This window comes from Oryx dammah, unplaced genomic scaffold (genome assembly GCF_014754425.2).
Source record: "Oryx dammah isolate SB20612 unplaced genomic scaffold, SCBI_Odam_1.1 HiC_scaffold_21, whole genome shotgun sequence".
Taxonomy (NCBI): Eukaryota; Metazoa; Chordata; class Mammalia; order Artiodactyla; family Bovidae; genus Oryx; species Oryx dammah.
The window spans coordinates 75,584,995-75,607,041 of record NW_024070205.1 but is presented as its reverse complement, the minus strand read 5'-3'; the positions used below and the strand labels follow the sequence as shown (position 1 = coordinate 75,607,041).

Below are 22,047 nucleotides of genomic sequence, written 5' to 3'. Positions count from 1 at the left end.
AGGAGTTGGTGATGGACAGGGAGGCCTGGCGTGCTGCAGTCCATGGGGTGGCAAACAGTCAGACACAATTGAGCGACTGAACTGAACTGAATCTCTGTCTCTATTTAAAAAGCATCCTCCTGGCAGTGGTCTATCCCCCATCCTCCTTGTACTCCTAAGTATCGTTGGCACGTGTCAAACTGCCTTGCACCATTAGAAATAACCTCATTTGAAGGTTTATGTTTCCATGGAGAAGCCTCAGTACTCACAGAGAACAAAGACCACCTTTGATATATCTTCATAACCCCCTTAGTTATATGTATAATGGTGCCTTACACCTATCAGTGAATAGTAATGGTTGATTAATAGATTTTTTTGGGTGCCTATTAGAAGGTGGTGAGATGGATCAAAAGTCCTCCACATTAAAAAGAAAGAAACTTTTTACACTGGAATAATACAAGCTGCAAAGATAACGCAGAATCTTCCCCCGTACCCCTCGCTCCACTGAGTAGCACAGAAACAGCCCCGCGTCAGTGTGCCCAGGACAAGTCACCTCTTCTCAGCAGGCTTCAGGGCCGTCCCTGGCGAAGAAGGATCCCAGGGTCCTCCCACCGCTCCGCTCTCTTCAGCTCAGTGGGAGAAGTCACGGCCGCCTGTGAGGGAGTCTCGGGGTCCAGGCGGCTTTCCACGGACGGACCCTCACCTCGCTTCTCTGGAGACCACCCCCTCCTCAGGACAGAGCCCCCTAAGGGGCAGGAGGCCCTCCCTGTGCGCCCCCTCCCGGCTGCATCTGAGCTCAGTGACCGTCTCTTCATGGCCACAGCCCCGGGGTGCACGTCAGGTCCAGAACACGGGAAACTAGACAAAGACTGTGTGACGAGGAGGAGAGAACTGCCACTGAGCACTGCAGGGTAGCAAACAGCGTCCTGGGGAGCAGAACGTGGCCCGGAGCCTCGAAGGGCGGGAGTCCAGAGCTGTGTCTGCAGAGACAGTCGGCTAACCCCTCAGCGTACACACAGTGGAATGACTTGTCAAAGGTCAAAGGGCAGACTGAAGTCAAGGGGTGGGGTTGCCAGGGCACCCCACGCTACCTCCTCGTGTGTGGAGATCTCGTGACGGTGTTGGGTATCAGCGACTTTCAACTCCGCACAGCCCTCCAGCCAACAGTGACAAAGCTGCCAGGCCGCTGTAGTCGAATTTGATCCTGGAAACCAAGAGCTCTTCCCCCGGCTGCACAAGCAGCAGCCCAAGCCCCAAGCTGCCCACCGAGGGGGTGTTCCCTACCCCCGCCCCTCCCACTCCGGTTCCTGCGGGGAGAAGCACCCCAGGCCGGAAGGGCAGACCCATGAAGGAACAAAGGATGGGGCAGTGCCCATCCAACCCTAGTGCAGCCCCCCTCCAATTCCTGGGCTCAGACCATAAGCCAGCACTCCATCCCGTTCTGGGAGATGGCAGGCGCCGGGGGTGAAGGTAGGGAGGTGCGGATAGCCTGACCCTCCTCTCTCCACAACAATCGTTTCCTTTCTCTAAACTCTGTTAACATCTTTGCTTCATGTTCTGAAATTTTCTACGTACATCCTACCTGATACATCTATGTACACCTGATCATACCTCTCATTCCTTTCCATCTAAATTAATGATCTTAAAGGACACTGGCCAGGTTGTGTCCTTGACTCATCTGAGACCCACATGGAAAGGACTGAGTAAATCCTATTTGTGGTATCTTTGAGGTTACTTGCAGTTTCCTTCTTCTTTCCAGAGCCCCCTTTCTTCCTTCTTCTTTCCCCCTTTTCTGTACTTCTTAGTGAGCTGGCATTTCTGTGAGGAATGTAGTTTAAAGCTGAGGAACTACCATTATGAATCAACTATAATCCAATATTAAAAAAAAAAAACACAAAAAACTGAAAAACTACCAACACAAGGCCTCACAGCCTGTGAGCTGGCTTAGCGGGTCTCCAGTATTGAAAATTTGTGCTAGTAAAGCCCTCTGAAATTAAGAAAACAATCTTTGGCCTGCAAACCACACCTGGAGAGCGGCCCCCTCTCACTGCAGCTAGAGAAAAAGCCTGCGCAGCAACAAAGACCCGGCATAGCCAATGAGTAGGTAAGTGAAATTATATAAAAAAGATTGTTTTCTTAATTTCAGAGGGCCTTATCTCGGCTCTAGGCTTCAGTAGGTGCACTTCCTTGGCTCTTTGAGCGAAGGCTCAATAGTTGTGGTGCACGGGCCCAGCTGCTCTTTGGATGTGGGATCTTCCTTCCCTTCCCACAGGGATCAAACCTGTGTCTCCTGCACTGGCAGGCGGATTCTTTACCACTGAGCCACAAGGGAAGCCCGAGAAAACAATTTTATTTACAAGTGCATCAGAAGAATACATTACTTAGGAACAAGTCTAACCACAGAGGTAAATGACTTGGATGGGGCTAGCCAGAAAGGTCATTTCCTTTGGACCAGGAAAAACTGAACGTGCCTCTGGGCCAGCTTCTAATTTCTGGTGGCACGGAAAGGCTGACATTAGACTGGTGGCTCTTTTTGCTTCTCATACACACATACACGCATGCTAGGCCAGGCCTTGAGCTCTGTTTCAGCGTGGTAGAAATTAGAGAAGTAAAATATATATGTATGTATATATATAAACACATGTAATCTCTAATCCTGAACTTAAATAGGCAGTATCAATAGAAACTCACCATGTATTGACATTAAACATTTTTTTTCCTAGTTTTGTCCACAGAAAAGGCCTAATACCTATGATCAACCTAATAATAAGCACTCCCAATGCCAATATTATGGTCACTGTGGAAAAAAAACCTTTTTCCACAAAAGTCAATCAGATGCCCTTAGAGAAAATAGCTCATTTCAGATCTACGGCAAGAAACACACAAGGTGAGCTGGGACATCTGGTAATGCCAGAAAGCAAAGAAGCTTTCAAAGACCATTAAGTTTGCTAGGGGCATCCTCTTGCTGAGGCTCTTCTTGGCCACACTGTGAGCCCTGTGATAAGGAAAATGCGCCCCCTCCCCTTGCCTTACTCCCCTTCCCGCCCAGAGCGTCTCCCCAGTCCCCGGGTAGGACAACCCAACAGGCAAAAGACAGAAGAGTGCTGGTCTGTCGCTCCCCCTGCTGGCGGTGCTGGGATCTGCCGCTGCCCAGACTGGGTCTTGACAGGGACTGGTCTTTCCCCCTCAGAACCCAGAGAGATGATATGGGGAGGGTGGGGGAAGGGGGGTTCAGGGTTGGGAACTCATGTACACCTGTGGTGGATTCATGTCAACGTATGGCAAAACCAATACAGTATTGTAAAGTAAAAAAAATAATAATAATAAATAAAAAGAAAAGACACAAAGACCAGTGAAACATAGAAGGCTTTAATTTCATCACCATAAACATTATACTCTGATTGCTCACATACAGCATAAAATATTTACTCCTCTAAATAAATAAGACATGACATTATTACAAACGGCACTTAAACCCCCAGAGAGATAAGACCTTAGCCCAGGCAGGGGGTGCTCCTGAGTTTCTGCACTAGAGTTCTTAAGCACAGATATGCCCTGGGGGCTGAGACAGATAGAGGCTCAAGGAGCCACACTCTGTGCTTCTGGTCCCAAAACAGCCCCAAAGAAGGGACTGTGGAGCAGGCGAGGAAAGGTGGGCTTGGAGGCCCAGTCCTAGAGGGGCGGGGGGTTTGGGGGCTGGCAGGGTCACGAGGTGGGGGGTTCTAGAGAGGCTGCTGAGACCTAGAGCCCCACCCTTCACATTCCCCAGCCCTCCCCATCTCAGGTACCAGGAGCTAGGGTATCAGTTGGGGTGAGTGGAGTTTGCAAGCTCAAGGTTAGGCAGTTTGGAGGCCAGACCAATCCCTCCAGGAGAAGGAGATTCTGGCAACCCTCAGCCCAATAACCAACCATCTCAGGGGACCTAGTCGCTGAGGATCTCATCCTACCCAACTCCTAGACACCTTGATTCCCCTTCTACTTAAATAAATAAGTTAAATATTTAAAGACCAGGGTCCCTGTGATGGCACCACGGGGGCCAACAAGCAAAGTCCTGATAAAGTGTAGGGGAGGGGGAATAGCAGAAAGGGGGTGCTGGAGGGTGGGGCAGCTTGCCTTCACCACTCAGGAGTGTGCTCCCCCCAAGTCCTCTTCGTACTTGGAAATCCTGCAGAGTCTCACAGTAGAAACTCCCATGCAGGAGCAACAATGGGAGAACCTACAGGATAAAGGCCCTTGGTGCTAGAACAGGTGGCTGCATTTACTCAAATTTGGGATTTACCCCGACCCCTTCACTGGATGTATCCTGACCAGGACACCAACTGTCCACCCTGAGCCTGGGTGATCCCCAGGCAGAGTCCTGCATCCCAGTGCATGGACTTACTTAAATGCCCTGCCCTTCTCCCCTTGAAGAAGTCCAGACTGAAGCCCTCTGAAGAGCAACCAAGCCAGCCGGCCCTAAGGACTGGCTTAGGGTTGGGAGGGAAAGTGGTGGGAGGGAAGAAGCACCTCGCTGCCACCGGGAGGCAGCGGAGAGCCACGCCAACCACTTTGGCAGCCGTGGAAAGGGCAAGGCCAGCCCCGGCCCCAGGAGGCTGAGCAGGGAGAGCCGGACCAGGGAGGCAGGGCCTCCGCCCTCCGTGCCTGGCGAGCACCCTACACAGAGTATTTGGCCAAGTCACTCTTGTCAAATATTACCTGCGTGACAAAGTAAATGGCAACCAGACCCAGGCCTGCCGCCGAGACCATGTAGGCAGTGACGGACTGGCTGAGCTGAACGATGAAGCCCATAAACAGAGACGGGGCCACCTGAGACAGCAGGAAGGCACTGTCCAGAATGGCCAGGTCTAGGCAAATGCCACGGCCTGGGACCGCCCTGGCCTCCGGCGGCTCAGCCACCGCGGTGCGCACGGAGCCGTCACAGGCGGAGGCCCCGCAGAGAGCAGGCGGGGCTGCCAGCAGGCCACCAGGGCCCCCGTGTCCGTGGGGGGAGGGGGATGCGGCCTTGGGGCCCGGCAAGAAGCTGGTCATCACGCCGTCCTCGCCGGCACCGCCTCCGTCGTCTCCTCGGTACTTGGGCAGGAAAACCTGGGGGAGGAGAGGGGAACACACCAGGACAGGTGAGCACCCAGACACGGGGTCCCCCAGCTGTGAGAACCGGCCCTGGCCTTCATCTCAGGGCCAAGAGGAAGCCAGCAAAGGGTCTCAATGAAAATCGGGAGCAGGGCAGAAAACTGGGCAGACCCCTGCATGGTCTGCGTCTCCGGTGAGGAGTCTCCTCGGGAATGGGGGTCGGGGGCCCAGAAGGGGACCCCTGAAACCACATGTCGAGGTCTCCTCCAGCCTCCCCTCAAATCAGTGTGATGGATGCACTCGGTACTGCCAGTTAGGAGAACAGAGCCCCAGGGTAAAAGGAAAGACAGAAGGAAGACAGGAGGGCAGAGAGACAGAGGAACACAGGTGAGGACCCCGCCCTACCGGACCGCACGCTCTTCCCGGCCTCCTCCTCCAGGTCCCTGCCACCTGCCACTGGAAACCCCTGACCCCCGTCCCGGCTCCCACGGCTGGCTGTGCTCCTGCGGGAGCCGTCCTGTCTGTCTCACCATCTGCCGGGAACAAGCACGGCCTGACCCTGCCCTGCCTGGGATGCCCCAGAGCCTCCCATCTGAGGACAAGGCCCGTGTGACCGCTGTTCCGGGGCCCACGCGTGCCTGGAACACCGCGTTCTCAGGGTCGGCTGCATCAGAGCCAGGAGCCCGCCGGCAGAGCTCGAGCCAAGGCTCGTGTGCTGCCAGGAAGCGGAGGAGGCGGGCAGGCAGCACGGGGGCCAACTGTGCCTGGGACCCTGCCACGGCCAGCCGCCCTGCCCTGGGGACAGACGTGCTTCCCAGTTGAGGGGAAGACCAACCCCAGCACCTTCCCTGGCCGTCCCCAAGTCTGGCTCCTAGATGCCAGCCTAAGCCCCCAGTCAGCGCAGGAAAGACTGGAGGCTGATAAAGGTCATCAGGGCACCCACAGGGGCCTCGGGGGTCAGGTTCCCCCACCCCACGCCCACCCCTGCAGCTGCCGATTGGGTTAACACGCCCCCCAGCCAGGTGTCTCCTCACCCGTGTCCTGCCAGGGGCAGAGCATGTCTCCCCTGCAGTCTGGAAGCCCCATGAAGGCAGGCTGAGTCTCATTTTCCTTAGGACACCCCTGGACAGAACTCTGGAAGAGGGGTGCAGCTCAGTGAGGCTAGCGGAGGCCACACAGCCAGGCTCAGAAGGTTCCCACAGGAGGAGGCCCCTGGAGGGGCTGCTTAGAGCGGGGCTAAGGAGGGAGGAGCCCCATGACTTACTCGCCTGGGAGGAGGCCCAGGTGAGTGGTGGCAGGGGCTCCAGGCTCCGAGATCCGCCGTGGGGGTGGGGGAAGGGGGCAAAGGAGGGAGGCAGGAAAAGGAAGATAAACTGAAAGAGGGGAGGGCGGAGTCGGGAGCCTTCCGGGCTGAGACCAGAGCAAGGTCAGTAACCACGTCCCTCCCTGGACAAGGCCCATGCCAGGCCTTTCCCACTCAGAAGCTGTGGAAGCTAGGTGCCCCAGAGGTCATCAGATCTAGTCCCCTGCTTCTGCACAGGACACCACAACCCAGACTGAGGACTTCGGCTAGCCTGCTTCTTCAGGATTTCCAGAGGATCTCACATTTCCTGCAATCATCCACTTTAAGGGCTTTATAATCCTGACATCAGGAAGTCATTCCCAGAATCTAATCTACACCCTCCTTCCGCAGCCCAGGTCTCTGGCCCTGGGACCACAACAGGCTTCCTCTCCCGTCAAAGAATTCCTCCTCCAGCTTCTCTGGCCAGACCCTGGCTCTGGACTGCTCGGCCAGCCCTCTCTCCCCCCGGCTCCACTGAGTACCTGCTTCTCGCGGTGGTAGAGGGAGGCGAGTGTGTAGGGCAGGATCTGCAGGGCAGAGAAGGTGACGCCGGTGAGGGCAGCCGAGGCGGTCACCACTGCCACGCTGCGGGACAGGCACGTGGCGCCGGCCGCCACGGGGAAGGCCACCACGCTGGCCAAGTAGACTGCCCGGGTGCCGAACCGCTGCACCAGCCGGTCCATGACCAAGGAGAAGAGCAGGGAGATGGCGCATTGCAGGAACAGCCCCAGGCTGCCCATCCGGACCCCTGGGGGTGGAGGGGGAGAAGCCGTGAGACAGGGCTGGAAGAGGGCTCAGCACAGGGCACAGGGCACTCGGAACCAGGAGCACCGGTCCCTGAGCCCATCCGGACCCCTGGGGGTGGAGGGGGAGAGGCCATGAGACGGGGCTGGGAGAGGGCTCAGCACAGGGCGCAGGGCACTCAGAACCAGGAGCACTGGTCCCTGCTGCCCAAGACCTATTATTGCCAGACCTACGCCCAGCACCCCACACCCACCCCAAGCAGCAGGAGTCTAGGTTAGGGAAAGTGATCACAGCCACTGGCCAAGGGCCAAGGAAGCCGTTCTGAGGGCTCAGAGTGCTCAGCTTCCAGGAGGGGGCCAGGACAGCCCCGCCGGAGGCTCCAAAGGAAGAGTTTGGGACGCCTGAGCTGGAAGGGGCTGGCCACGGCAGCGGCGAAGCAGAGGACACACAGAACGTGGGGCTAGGCAGACCTTGGCCTGGCCTCCAGACCTGAAATAAGCTTAGCTTCTCCTTCTGCCAGGTTGGGGCAATGACTGATCAAAACTTTACAAACAGCCCGAGGCTCCGCTGAGGTTGCAGCCAACGTGCCGCTCTTCTCCCTGACCAACTGCACACGCAGCCTGCACGGTGGCCCGTTTTCCAGGTGGGGAAATCGGGGCCCAGACGCCCAGGCTGTGGGCGTCTCCCCACGCCCGAACATCCGTCGGAAGATAGCTCCCACAGCAGCCCCCCAAGACAGCCAAGGCCTTACCTTCGTCATAGTGTCTGCGGGCCTCCGTGCCTGGCTCAGCCCCGGGCACGCCCTGGTACAGCCCCTCGCCCACGAAGTCTGTGTAAAATAACGTGAACGTCATGAACGCCATCCAGCTGCACAGCTCCGCCACGAAGAGCCGGCGCAGGGCGCGGGGCATGCGGCAACAGAGCCGGCGCAGCCGAGGACAGAGGGCGCCCAGGCTCCGCAGGGCCAGGCGGGCGCGGCCTGGGCAGCAGGGCGGCACCGAGGCGGCGGAGAGCCCTTCCGCAGGCTCAGCCGGGCCCAGGGCCGCCTCCTCGGCCACGAACGCCGTGGCCGCCACGCAGGTGAGGAAGATGAGAGCGAGCAGCCCAAAGAGGCACTCCTCCTGGGTGCCCAGGTAGGGCGCCAGGGCGCTGGCGTCCCAGTCGATGGCAGGCAGGAGGTAGCCCAGGCAGCCCCCGAGGCCGATCATGAAGGCGTAGACAGAGAAGGCCTGGCGACAGTGGTCCGGGTCCCGGAAGAGGTCTGAGAGCAAGGCCTCCAGGGGCGTGAAGCACAGCTGGCCGCAGAAGGCCAGCAGCCCCACGCCCAGGATCAGCAGCGCCAGCTCCAGCGGCCTGGTATCCGGGCACAGCAGCCCCGCCAGCTGGCTGGCCCTCGGGATGAGGAAGAGGCTCAGCAGAACGCCCAGGGACAGGGCCCAGATGAAGGGCCTCCGGCGGCCGTAGCGCCCGCGCCAGTGGTCACTGGCCGAGCCAAGCAGCGGGACCGAGACCAGACCCAGCACCGGACCGATGCCTGCAAGAAGCGCGAGGAGTGTGAGCAAAAGGCCAGGGCTTGGAAGGGGCGGGGGACGGGGACCGACCTCCTCGAGAAGGAGGGATGCGGTGACGACACCGCACGCAGGGCCCGCTGCACACTGGTGCTGTGCTGACCACTTCACTGGACTCCGACCCAGTCCTCACAACTGGGATCACTAACACCCCATGCTATGACGAGGAAACTGAGGCATGAAGCAGCCGATCAGTGATAAGTTGCACAGGCACGGAGCCAGGGAGGGAGGGAGGCAGGGTTTCAACAGGCAGGCTGACCCCGACCCTGCCATCCCAGCAGACCCCTTTTCCTGGGAGTGAAGGAACTGACCGTCTGCTTGGTCACCACCAAACGATGGTGCCCATTCGCCTTCTGTGGCTTTCGCAGAATTCGTCTCCAGTCAGGAGCCCAGCCCCTGCCCTGAGGGCCAGAAAGAGCCCTTGCTGGTTGTGGGGGGGATCCCCAACCCAATTTATCCATAGCTAAGTTAGCAGTACAGCCGGGCTAAGTCACCTCTCATTAGCCTCCACTGTCTTCTCTGTGGAATGGGTAACCTCAAAGCATTACTGCAGGAGTTGGGTGAGGCCACAGGTTTGAATTGCAAAGGGCAGTTTCTCCGCGTCTCGGGGGGCCGTATGTGTGTAGGGGCCTGGGACACAGAGGTAACCAGGGAACGGCCCTGTCCTCCTCTTTCTCTTGGAGCCCCTTGGTGCGGGGTCAGCCCTCTGCTCAGCAGCGCTGACCCCCTGGCTCAGGGGCAGCAGGCACCTTCTGGGTAGAGACACTGGTGCCTTCCTTCCCCGGGAGACCTGTCTCTGGAGCAGGAGGGGATGAGGACGCAGTGACTCACCCAGCACCATGGTCATGAATTTCTCCTCCACCCCCACTTCCAGCAGCAGGGGTGGCACGTAGGTGATCCCCGCTGCCAGGCACACCTCCAGGCCGAAGGTCAGCAAGTTGACCAGCAGGAGCTGGGCCTTCCGATGCCGCAGCAGGCGGCTTGCCCACAGCCTCTGGACCATGCTGGACCGGGCAGGTGGGGCTCTGGCCCGCTCACGCGCTCCAGAATGGCTCCGTCTCCGCCTTGCTGTGGACGCCAAGGCCTCTCCTCCTGGCTGCCACCGACTGCCGAGGACTCAGCCAGAAGCCCACTCCTGCGGGCCCTCTGTGCAGGTCTGGTTTCTCAGCCATGCTAACCGCCTGTCATCGCGGGGGCCTCGGCAGGGGCAGATGCCAACACTCAGATCCTAAAAGGGCAGGAACAGCCACACACACAGCATTAAGTTCCGGGAACCCAAGCTCTAGGATTCGCTCTGAGCTTTGAATCTGGATCACTCCCGGGCTGATGGCGTGGCCCTGCCACCCAGGAGCCACCCCCTACCGTGCAGGCAGGAAGTGCATGTTCATATTAGCCTAAGGTTGACCTAATTAATAAGGTAAATATGATTTTTAACCCTCAGTACACTCCAGAGACTACTAGATGTTAGTAGTTCTCTGTTCTGAAATATCTTTGCAACTTCCCTTGTTGCCTAGTATAGAAGGGGGGGGGGGTGGAAATAGTCAAACCAGCTGAATGCCCAGGTCCCCAGGCACTGTTATCAAGGTGCCCCTGGAGACCCTCTTCGAGGCCCGGTTTGTTTTTCTCTCTCCACTTCCCAAAGCAGGGCTGTTCGATTCCCCTTTGTTAAGAGTCACACTTCCTATTTCACATTGCCTGGCCACAAGCCAAGCTACACAAAACTACCACCCCAAGGAGGAGGACAAGGGGAAGAGAAAAGGCTGTGGTTTCTAGGGTTGGGTGTGAGCCTGTCATTGAAACCATTTGAAAAGCACTGGAAGAACCTCGGCCGGAAAACCCCTCTTCAGTTTCTCCCCATGCTCAGTGGCCACGGGGAAGAAGCACTCCTATGTGAGCTGCCCAACCATCAGGGGACAGGGAGGCTGCTCCCAGGTCCCAGCCTCGCCACCTGGCAGCCACTGAGATGATGCCAGTGACCCCGGGGCGGCTCCCCTCTTGGCCCAGAAACCCCTGCAGCCCTTCCCACTGGGACTTCTGGTCAGAGATCCCAGCAGGGAAGCACCCACGCTGGTCCCCAACCCCTCGGGCAGTGGGCCTCTAGGTCTTGCTTCCTGACCACGGCATCCCCTGCAGTCCATTCTGTTTACAAGCGACCACAGACGAGGGAAAACCAAGTCAGCTGCCCAGAGAAGGCAGAGAGGGGAGCCCTGGTCCCCTAACCTGTCATCATCCCGTGGTGGGTAGACGGGGGGGGGACAGAGAGCCTCAGGCCACTCGTGGCTGGAGCCTGGAGTGCCTTCTCCAGTCTCACTGACTCAGCGCCACAAACGCTGCTGAAAAGCACTATTGCAGTACACGGTTCCCGGCCGAGGGCCTGGCTCCAGCCCCCGTCCCCACCTGAGAGCATTCCCGGAGCACCCTCAGACCTCATCCGTGCCCTCTTCCGATCTCAACGTCTCATAACTTGGTGCTTCTGCTTCCTTATCTAACATCACGAAGCCCCACAGGGCCTGTGCATTACAAAGCACGCTGCAGGTGCTATCTGCGCTGCACCACAAAGAAATCAGAGGCGGTTAATCCTGGCTAAGAAGTGTCCATCCCGTAACTGCCTGCTGGGGTTGTGCAACTTGCAGCCCAGGGAGAAAGGGACTTCACAAAAGGCTGGACAAGCAGCAGCCTCCTCCTCCAAGAGCCACTCAGACCCAGACCGTCCACTTTGGAAAGAGACACGGACTGCTACGGGGGTGGCGTGGGAGAAATGTAAAACACTGGCCCACGTGGTCGCAAAAGTGGGTTGGAGGACCAGCCAACACCCTTAGCTGGGGGTTGTGGGTTCCGCTCGAGTTCTCCCTAGTCCCTGCACTACCATGGCAACCCCAGGAGGAAAGCAAGGGGCCGTGGAGACCAGGGGGCAGTGCTGTCTGACCTGGAGGGAAGGGTTCTGGGTCTACAGGCTTCCAGCCCCGTCCATTCCCCACCCTGGAGACCCCCCTGCCCTGGGCTTTAAGGGACCAGGTCCTCCTTGAGCAAACAGACTTTATCAGACCCAGCCTCACCCACATCCGGCACCCAATCCCAAACCCTGGTTTGCCCCAGTTGTTTAGAATAAATTGCAGCTCTCCAGCAACCATTAGACACCACCCCTGCCTCCCTCCCTCCTTTGGTCCAGCTCCTTACAGCCAGGACTGAGGAGGACTAAATCCTTCCCATGCCCGGCTCCGCTCTCCACCCTCCAGAGGCGCTGTACCCAGGACCAGGGCCTGGGCCAGCTGAGGGATTCCTGGGGAGGAGGTGGGCGGGCCCAGCCCTGCTGCTCCTGTGCTCAGGGTGCTGAGCCTGGCCTCCCTCTCTTGGGCACTCCTGCCACCCCAGACTCTCCCCAGCCCGGAACTGCCCGAGAGACGCCCAAGCCCATGAGAACACCCTCCCTTCCAAAGCCCTCCTTTCTTTCCCTTACCGTTCCCCAGTGCCCCGGCCTCCCATTTCACCCCCACCCCAGCCCTCAGGAGGAGGAAGCTAGAGGACTCCCATAGCACCAACTCTAGTTACCGGTGGTCCTCCCGGGGCCTTCTAGACACAGAGGAGCCTAGGGCCCAGGCTGGGACAGGCAGGGGACCAGGAAGGGTCTGTCACCCCCTTCCTGCCTCCCGCTCCCATCTGCATCCCGGGGAACACCTCTCCCTAAAGCTTGAAAGTGACGACGCCCGCTGGGTCCCCCTGCTCTCAGAGCCCCCTGTGTCCTCAGGGACACAGGCAGGGCAGCAGGGTCCACTCCACGCCTCCACCCTCCACCCTCCAGCCTCCAGCCTCAGAAACGCTTCTGACTCAGGTCCTCCTCCCCAGGGCTCCTGGAGCCCTCGGCACACGGAGGCCCAGCCAGAGGGGCTCACCTGGTGGGGAGGGGGGCGGGAAGACGAGGGAACGGGGGCTGACCCTGTGGACAGGAACGGAAGACCGCTAGGAGGACAAGTCCCTCTCGAGGTCCAACTATTTCCCCTCCTCTTTGCAGATCCTGGAGGACGGGACGGCAAGGAAGCTGAAGGAACCCCAAGACTTCTGGAAAGCTTTAGGGAGCTCTGCCCCAGCCATCTTCCCTCCCGTCTGGGAGAGCAGAGCTCAAGCCCTTTAGAGGGAGGGTGAATCTGCATTTTGCCTGCTCAGCTCCAGATACCCAAAAACTCCGCGTGCAACACCCCCAGAGCGGACTATAGCGCCAGTGCAGCTTTCCAGCACCCACTCTAGCAGAGAAGGAGCCTGGGAAACGTTTATCTAAAGAATAACTCTGACAGCAGCCCGGGGTGGGAGGTGGAAGGGACAGTCAGGACCTAAGTGCTGCCCCCACGCCCAGACACCCCAAGGAGACTCCAGCCCGACCCCCAGAGGGCAGCTCCTAAGGGTGCAGCCAGGGGTGCTGAGCGGATGGCAGAAGCTCCCGGGCTGGACGGCCCACCCTTGTCTCCCTCGCCCCTCTCAGGTTAGGCCTCAGCAGGGAGTACGGGAAGTGCAACTGAGCAACAGGAGCGAAACTTGGCCTGAACTGTCTCTCCAAAACTCAGAGGGCTGGAGGAGGCCGAGGAAAGGCCCCTCCAGGAAGGGAGTGTCCGGGGACGCATAAAGAGGCCTTTGAGGCCGTTCAAAGGGGCTCCTGCCACCCCTCTGGCGAGGTGGGGCTGGGGTAGCAGGCGGCCCCTCCGGACGACAGAGGCCGAGGGAGCGGGGCAGCTGCCACTCGGGTGGCAGCTCTGTGGCCTCTTTATGCGGGCTGGCGCCCCCACACCCGCCTGGGCATCAAAGGGCCCCAGCCCTGGTCTGACCCCGGAGCCCCGCGCCACGCGGTCTGTGTGAGCCTTCTCACGAGGCCAGGGAGCCCCTCCCCACAGAGAAGGAAAAGGGGAGGAGGCAGGGTTAGGGTTAGACTCAGGGGCAGAAAAGGGTGGGGTCACCCCCCGCCAGGCTCCCTAACACCCCCCAGCCCAGGCCGGGGCTGCAGGTGCAGAGGATCCCACAGGTAGAGGCCCCGAGACCACACAGGACAGGGGACCCCGGTTTCCTCCACACCAGACTGGACCCCAGAGCCGCACCCCACGTTGCCGTCTCTCAGATCCTCTAGGGGCAGGGAATAGCTCTGGAAGCTCACCAAAACCTCTTGGGGGGGGTGTCACCCAGCCCCTTGCCTCAGTCTCAAGAGGCCAGTGCCCTTGGTCCTACCTCGTAACACCTAGCCCCCTGCACCCCCAAAATGAGCTCTCCACAGGAGCCTTAGGACACCCCAGAAAGCCTGTGCTGGCCAGACAGGAGATGGGAGATGAACACGCTTGAGAGGTGGTGAGCTCTCCACCAAGACAGATCTCTCTGCCTGGGCCGCTGGGCTGTGGGAATTCCTCCTGTCTGGGCAGCGAGGGAGAAGGGGACGCGGGACGAGGCTCCATGCAGCTTCCACGTCTTCCAGCACACGTTCAGCCTGCATTCTCCAGGCTCAAGTGTACTTCCAAAGCAGCAAGGGTCTGCTCCCCAACCCCCACCCGACCACCGGCAACAGCGATCTGCATAAGAAGCCAAGGCCCACGACCCCCAGGCGCCCCAGGACGTGCGGGCGCCCTGCTCGGAACGCAGCCGCAGCCGCAGAGCGGGAGGCCCGGGGCTGCAGCCGCGGCAGAGAGAAGGCCCTCCCCCACCGCCTGCAGCCCGGCCCCGGCCGCCCCCGGGCCCAGGGCCGGGGATTTAGCGTCCGCCCTGCTGCGCCGCCTTTTCTTCACTCGGACGGGAAGCCTTCTGCTTAGCAGCTTGTCAGAGCGAGCGCGGGGCTGCGAGCCGGGACACAAAGGGGGATTAGGGAGAGACCTCTCGGCCACAGAGTAATCCGTCAAACTCCCCCTCGGCTGCCGCCCCGGCCCCTTCCAGCTGCTGCGCCCCCGCCCCGCCCAGCCCCTGAGCCCCGCCACGCTGGGCGGCAGAGACCCCCAGTCCCCGGGCTGGGGTGGGGGGTGGGGGCGGCCGCAGACACTGGGAAAAGGGCAGCGGCTCCCTCCCCCCACTCCCTCCCGACGTGTGAAAACCCAACAGGTGGCAGCGCCACAGAGGGAAGCCGCTTTTGTTGCCTGTCTGAGAGCCCCGGACCCGGCTCTGAGACACACAAGTGCCGGGGAGGCCGGGGGAGGGGAGGGGAAGGGACCCGGGGCCCAGAGCCCACCCACCTCCCCCGGCCAATGCAGCCCGGGGGCGGGCGGCAGGGCGCCCACCCTCACCTGGGCCTGCCTAGTAGGCCTAGCGCACCTCCCAGAGTCACCTGGCAGCCTCTTGGGGACGGTCAAAACGGACACACACCTAACGCCGGGCACTGGGCCTCCGGGTCAGACGCCCTCCTGCAAACAGCCGCGACCCAAGGTCCCTCGGGACCACCTTGACCCAGCGCCCTCCTCACAGAGACAGTCAGTCAACTGGCAGCTCTCTGAACCCAGACGTTCCCAAACTCAGTGGGTTCTCCAGGGTGGCCAAGGTTTGTCAGTAAGCCAGACCTGGGTTTGCCTGCCAACTCCGCCTCTCACTGTAACTAGGGGACCTTGTTCACTGCCCTCCCTAAGCCCCCGTTTCCTCATCTACAATGACCAACAGCAGCCAACACTGAGGTCTACTTCAGGCCAGGGACCCTTCCAAGCGTTTGAGTCTTCCAACTGGCTTGATGAGACGGTTACAATGAGTGCACGCATTTGACAGGTGAGGAAACTTAGATGAATACCACCAAGCCCTGTGTGTGAGAGCGAGGACCTGCAAGTTCCTGCAGCACTGGGCCTCCTCGTGGAGAAACGTGGGAGGGGGTCTCTCATTCCCAGCAGGAGCAGCAGAGGTCGCAAGGGGACCAACTCTGCGCCTCCTCTCGGCCTCCACGCCCCCTCAGCCACGTGGCTCCTGCAGGGGCCCCCAAAGGCAAGAAGAATGCCAGAAATGTAAATGCCTCCCCAGGTGCTGGCCCCAGCAGGTGAGGAGAGGTCACTGGGCAGACAGGCCTGGTGCTGGAGGCTGTGAAGGGAAATGGAGGCTGGGGTAAACATTTCCAGTTAGGGGACAGTGTGGTTCCCAGCCTCGGAAAATAATCACAGTGGCCGACACTTGCTAACTGTCCGGGAGGTTGTCTGCATGTACCTGGTGTATCTTCTCCAGCTCATACCACTTGCACAATCCCACAAAGTATTTAACATTCTGTTTCACAAGGATGAAAGGGGAGTTTCAGAGAAATTCACGCCCAGGCTGCACACAGGTAAAAACGGTTGAATGCAAAGTTCAAACCGTTCCTGAATTCTAGAAAGTGCTCTGAACTAGGAGCCTGGACAGTGTAGTTCGGTTTCAGCCACTTTTACAGCTGTGTATCCTGACATACCTCTCTGGGACTGTTTCCACACCGTAAAATGAGTGCTAGTCTAGATGCTGTCTCAAGTTCTTTACAAGTGTACAGCTATATGATCTCACACCTGCCCCCTGGCCCCAGGTGGGGTGCTCACCATGGGCAGGCGCCCACCGACAATGCCGCATGGCACTGGTGGGGGAGTCCTAGCCCTCCACCAACGAGAGCCAAGGGGAACCGGGTGGACAAGGGTTCCCCAGCTACACTTACCCCATCCTTCACCTGCCTACATATCGCTCAAGTACATAGAGCGCCAAGGGTCAGCGGTCACCTGAAACTGATCCGAGTAACCAACCCATCTGGGGGCAGAACTGACCTCTCCCCTACTCCCTCCCGGAGCTGGACTCTGTTCCTGGCAGAGTAGCTAAATTCTTTCTCTACTTGGGCCACAATGAACACTTCCCTACAAGGCGGGGGTAGTGGTACACAAAGAACCCCTTGGCCCGGGGTGGGGGAGAGGAGCACAGAAGGGGGAGCGGCGCCGCTGGGGAGTCCCCTCCCCCTGCTCCCTACAGCCCTGCAAAGTGAAACCTGACCAGTCTCTCTCCCAGCGAACTTGCACTTTGCCAGCCAGCCAGACCAGGCGGCTCTCCCCAGCCATACACATCCTTGTCCCCCTACCCCCACCCCCGAGCTTGACCTCCCTCAGAAGGTGACAGATACAGGAAAGAGACCAGGGCACGGAGGTCTGGGCAGACCTACTAAGGAGCAGAGAGCCCTGGGCCTGGGAGTTAGACCACGGTGCTGGTCCCACCCCTGGATCTCAAATTCAGTGGTCTCTGAGGCCTTTTCAGCCCTGATGCTGAAGCTAAAACTCCAATACTTTGGCCACCTGATGCAAAGAGCTGACTCATTTGTAGAGACCCTGATGCTGGGAAAGATTGAGGGCAGGAGGAGAAGGGGACGACAGAGGACGAGATGGTTGGATGGCATCACCGACTCAATGGAAATGAGTTTGGGTAAATTCCAGGAGTTGGTGATGGACAGGGAGGCCTGGCATGCTGCGACTCACGGGGTCGCAAAGAGTCGGACACGACTGAGCGACTGAACTGAAGGGAGCTGATCCTAGGGTCTGTGACCAGCCCCATTTACCAGAGGGGGCTCTGGGCTGGACTCAGTCCTAGGGATATGTTCTTCAAAACAGTCCCCTTAGCGGTGAGCAGGGTGTGAGCGGCTCCAAGAAAGAGGCGTTTTTTCTGTTGCTGCTGCAGAGCCCAAGTTTGCCCACCCTTGAAGAGAGTGTGCCTCACGCATTACAAACTCACCTCCCCCAGAGAAATGTCAGTGAGACGAAAACCTGCCCACCCACCACCCCTGAGCCCCTGTGTGTGCAAGCCCCGCTGTGAAGGGGCTAGGGATTGGCAAACAACCCAGGCCACCCTTCAGAAGGGGCAAGAGGCAGGCAAAGCACTATGAGGTGGTGCCCGCGTGCACCCTCCGTGCTCTCCAGGGTTCCTGGAGGAGGCTGAGCCGTGAAAGTCAGCAGGCAGGAACTATGCACGAAAGGCAATATCCACAAGACACCGCGGCGGGAGCCTGGGATTGCAGTATGCACCCGCCTCTCCGTTCAGCCCCTTCCCACTCAGGTGTGGCGGGAATACCAGACCCCAAATCATGGGACATGGGATATCCAAAAGCACTGGGCCTGTTTTTATTTACAAAGCAGCCATCATGTTCAAGTTACCTCCCCTGGCCCTCCCCTCTCTTTCACCTAAATCTTATCCAGCGAAAGTCCCCATGTCCCCCAGGGCTACCTGAACCTCGAGCTGCCAAGGACCCCTTTCTCCCAAACCCTGATGACACTCACTGGACACTGAGTGATGGATATGGTCCTCCTGGTCTCTGGCTTGTGGTCCTTCCCTGTCTCCCACTCCACCAGCCCTTCAGCTCCTAGAAACCAAGGAGCATCATCCCTGCTCAGGCTCTGCCAAGGGACGTGCTCAACAGGATTCCTGTCTTATGGGATCCGACCAGCGTGTCCAGGTACACTGAAGGTGCTCGGCTCTAAGCCACAGCAGCCAGGAGCAGCAGTCTAGATCGCCACACTCCCAGGGATGGGTCGGGCACTCCCAGCTTGAACAGTATTTGCTAACAAGTATGCTTGGGACAAGAGAGGCGAGGGCATAAGGGAAAGCACTAGGGAAAGGGGGCTGTCTCCGGCTGACTGCTGCTGGGGGCATCCTCTCTGCCTGGACATTCACCTGGCCTGAATCTGATGACTGAGGGACCACAGGCTATGAGACCAGAGGCTGGTCTCCACACTCCGTGCTGGCTGGCTCATCCCAGCTTCCTAGAGAGAATGACCTCCAGAATTAACAAACAAGGCGAAAAGAACAAAGGTACCAAGCACCTGGTCTGTGCAGCCTCCTTGCTAAATATGGTGATCTCATTTAATTCTTACCGTAACCTTGTAAGGTGGATACAATCATCTCCATTTATTACAGACACAGAAACCAAGGCCAACAGGTGAGGTAGGCTTGTCTCCAACATCGGAAGCAAGAAGGCCCACAAGTCGTTCAGGGTCTGTGGCAAAATGTGGACTTCTTCCCGGTGGGGGAGGAAACACAGACCATGTATCACAAAAAAGGCTTACACAGGAAGTTCCGGTCAGCCATCAGGACCATCCCGTGATGGCTCTGTCACCAGCCCCTGCCCCCAGGCGGGGACATTTAATACACTGGACAAAGCTCCACACTCCAGCTCTGCTGCTGGGAGTCAAGTGGCATCAGCGTTCAAGACATTGGGCCTGGTACCAACTGGTCCAGCCTCCACCCTTGCTATCCAGCAAACAGGGCCCCGGACTGTTAACACACAGAAAGCCAGGCTGGGTTTTTCTTCCTGACTCTAGAAAGCAAAGGGTTTCAAGGGCTGGGGCGGGAGGACAGAGCAGAACAGCAACTTCAGAACACTCCCTCTCGCACAGTTTCTCTAAAAACCAGAACAAAAAAAGTCTTCTCTGCATAGAAGGCATTTAACCTTTCAGGCACTGTACCTTCATCATTTCATGGCACTTTCTTCCAACTTGAGGAAACAGGCAGGGCAGGGGTTTCTGGAGGAAATAGGCAGGGTTTCTGGACTGATCGAAAAACAAGCCATGCACAGTACTGACAGGGAAGAGACCAGGACGTTAAGTCCTGCTGAGTTCTTTGCACCGGGCAAGTTCAACTGCAAGTGTGTCATTTACAGCTTACATACAATTGTATATGGTATAATTCCCTTGCTAAGAAACTTTGGTTCCTGAGCATGAACCACAAGGACTGCCTCCATCGCTACCAAACAATAGCAGCTGACTTGCAGCGCCTGTGCTCAGAGCTTGAGATCATCAGCTTGTTTAATCCGCACAATCCTGCGAGGCAGGTATTGCTATCCTCATCTTAACAGAGGAGGAAGCTGAGGCACAGAAAGGTGAAGTAATTTGTGCAAAATTAATTTGTGGGACTTCCCTCGTGGTCCAGCGGCTAAGGCTCTGCACTCCCAGTGCAGGAGGCCCAGGTTCGGTCCCTGGTCAGGGAACTAGAGTCCACATGCCAGCTCTAAAGATCCTGCATGCCGCACCCAAGACCCGGTGCAGCTAAGTAAGTAAATAAAAGGAAATTCAACCCAGGCTCTTAACTAGTCATACAGACTCCCCAGAGTCCAGAAGGCCTTGATCCCAACGAAACAAAGTCTACAGCAGAACCCAAGAACAGAGGCCCAGGGTGGGTGCTGTTGTCTGCTACGGCACACGTGCACATACAATGGATACAGTTAACACCAGTTACCTGTAACTGGCACTTGTTACCTATCGGGCACACAGTCCAGTGCTCTGTATGCATGCTTTAATAAAGCTGGAGTGCTTTCTACATTTTAGATACAGGAGTTGGTGATGGACAGGGAGGCCTGGCGTGCTGTGGTTCACAGGGTCGCAAAGAGTCGGACACGACTGAGCGACTGAACTGAACTGATGCGTACATATGTTTATATTTGCTCCATTATTATTTAATAAATAACAAAGCTACAGAGTAGGAATTTTCATTATTACTGTCATCCCCATTTTGTAGCCAGGGATACTGAGACTTAAAAGATGTTACGTAACTTGCCCTTCATCCTGTAGCCCATGGAGCAGCCAGGATATAAACACCTGACAATCTGGCTTGTTATCTATGATACTGTGTTTCAGGCTCCAAGAGTCCTGAAGAAAGCTTAATCTGCCTTTCAGAGTCCTCAAGAGGAGTCGGCCTCTCCCCCTTTTCTCTCCAGAGCCCTGCCCAGGCTGAGAGAGGGGTATTCACGCCATCCCTCCAGCACCCAGCGCCCTGGAGGTATCTCAGTGGCCACTGAGGATCACTGTGCAGCTCCTCACCCTCCTGTAGGACACTGCAGAGCAGGAGGGGCACACTCCATGAGCAGACAGGAAAACTCCCACCCCCAACATTCCTGCACTAAATTGGGGCCTCAACGTCCACAGCTGTACTCACAGCTGTATTTTTACCTTCAGATTCATCCTGTGGACTCAAGTTCCATTTTTCTGAGCACTTTTAGAACAGAGTCCTGGTTTCGGACAAGCCTGGTGAGAGGAGATAAGGGAGGAATGGAAGGATGAGAACCGCATTTGTTGGCTGTGATCTCAAATAACTTTGCAATCTCACCCTGGAATAAGTTGCTCTATAGGAAAGGCTGGGGCAATCAGCAGCCTACACTTCCTGGCGCTGCCCTCCCCACCCCCATACTCCAGCCTGTGGCCGGGCCTCCGCGCAGGGGCGTCCAACACCAAGGCTGCCCCTCTCCGAAGTGCGCCAGGAAAGGCAGTCAGAAGCCCCCCAGGGCCTCACCAAGCCCCCAAACAACGCTTTCGGGAGCCCAGCAAGGGTCACTCTAGGCCCTGGTCCACGGACTGCGGCCAGCTGCAGACGGCAGGTTCGCCGGGATGGAGTCTGTGTTACAGCTGAAGAACAAGTCTGCACCAGGTACCCACCGGGCCAAACCCTTCCGTACCCTCGAGTCTGGGCCCTGGGGAAAAAAATAGGGAGGTGTGGCCCTCGGGGCGGGAGAGGGCGGGAAGCGGAGCAGGTCAAGAGTGCCGGTCAGGAAGGCAGACACCGATTCAGGGGTCAAGGGCAAGGTCAACGCACAGTGATGCAGCGCCGGGGACCAGAGCGGACAGGGGCATGTCTGGTCCTCACCCACGGACCCGGCAGTTCCCTGGGGCCTTCCCCGGGAGGCCTGGCCCGGAGCCCTGCGACGCTGTGGCGGGTGCCCGGGGACCACCTCAGCACACCTGTTGGCTGATCTCAGGATTTTCAGCACCTCTGAGCCCGGGAGGCGAAATAGGGACGCCCTTTCTTTTTCCTGCTCTTTTGACGGATAACCGAGGCTCAGGACGGCGCGCACGCTGCAGCCCTGCTCTCGGCCCGGAGCCAAGCCCCGGTACTGACGTGCGAAAGGACCCAGCCCCTTTTCCCTCCCTCATAACCCCCCACTGCCCCCAGGCAAGCCGCCCGCGCCGGAGGACCCCACGGCGTTCCGGCCGTCGGCCCCTTCCTCGGCTCCCAGGTCCAGGGCTGCGCGCGCCCCGGTGACTCACCCTGCCCCTTTCCGGTGAAGCCGAGACAAGGGAAGAAAATAAACGCAACTTTCCAAAGAAAACTCTGACGCGGGAGAAGGCCACCGGAGCGAGCGGCCGCTGCGCCCGCAGTCGGCCAGACCCGGGGCTCCGGGGAGGGGCCTCTCTCCGCCGGCCCCGCCGCCCGGTCGGTTGGGGACGCCGAGGACCCGGCGCCTCCAGCCCGGCCCGCCTCCGCGAGAGAGAAAGCGCGGCTCCGCGGGGGCCCCCGCAGCCCGCCCGCGGCAGGGCGAGGGGCGCGCCCCGGGAGCCTGCAGCCCGTCACAGCCCCCGGGACTCGCGGGGCCAGCGCGCGGGCGCGGGACGGCCACCGCGCCGCCCCCTCCCCGAGGGCGCAACACAC

General features: G+C 58.7%; 1 protein-coding gene across 4 annotated transcripts in view; it reads right to left on the bottom strand.

Moving 5' to 3' along the window:
* Positions 1-3,332: 3,332 nt before the first annotated feature.
* SLC45A3 (solute carrier family 45 member 3) overlaps positions 3,333-22,047 on the bottom strand; it is a 19,702-nt gene continuing 987 nt past the window's right edge. For 2 of the 4 annotated variants that reach the window (XM_040262969.1, XM_040262967.1), the window contains exons 2-6: positions 20,574-20,648; positions 9,535-9,931; positions 7,887-8,669; positions 6,874-7,139; positions 3,333-5,064 (exon numbers count right to left, since the gene is read on the bottom strand). In XM_040262969.1, the coding sequence (XP_040118903.1) occupies positions 4,633-5,064; positions 6,874-7,139; positions 7,887-8,669; positions 9,535-9,706 (1,653 nt within the window). In that variant the 5' untranslated portion in view covers positions 9,707-9,931; positions 20,574-20,648 and the 3' untranslated portion in view covers positions 3,333-4,632. Of the gene's footprint in view, positions 5,065-6,873; positions 7,140-7,886; positions 8,670-9,534; positions 9,932-20,573; positions 20,649-21,665; positions 21,785-22,047 lie in introns of those variants that run through there. The other 2 variants (XM_040262968.1, XM_040262970.1) reach the window with 2 other exon arrangements.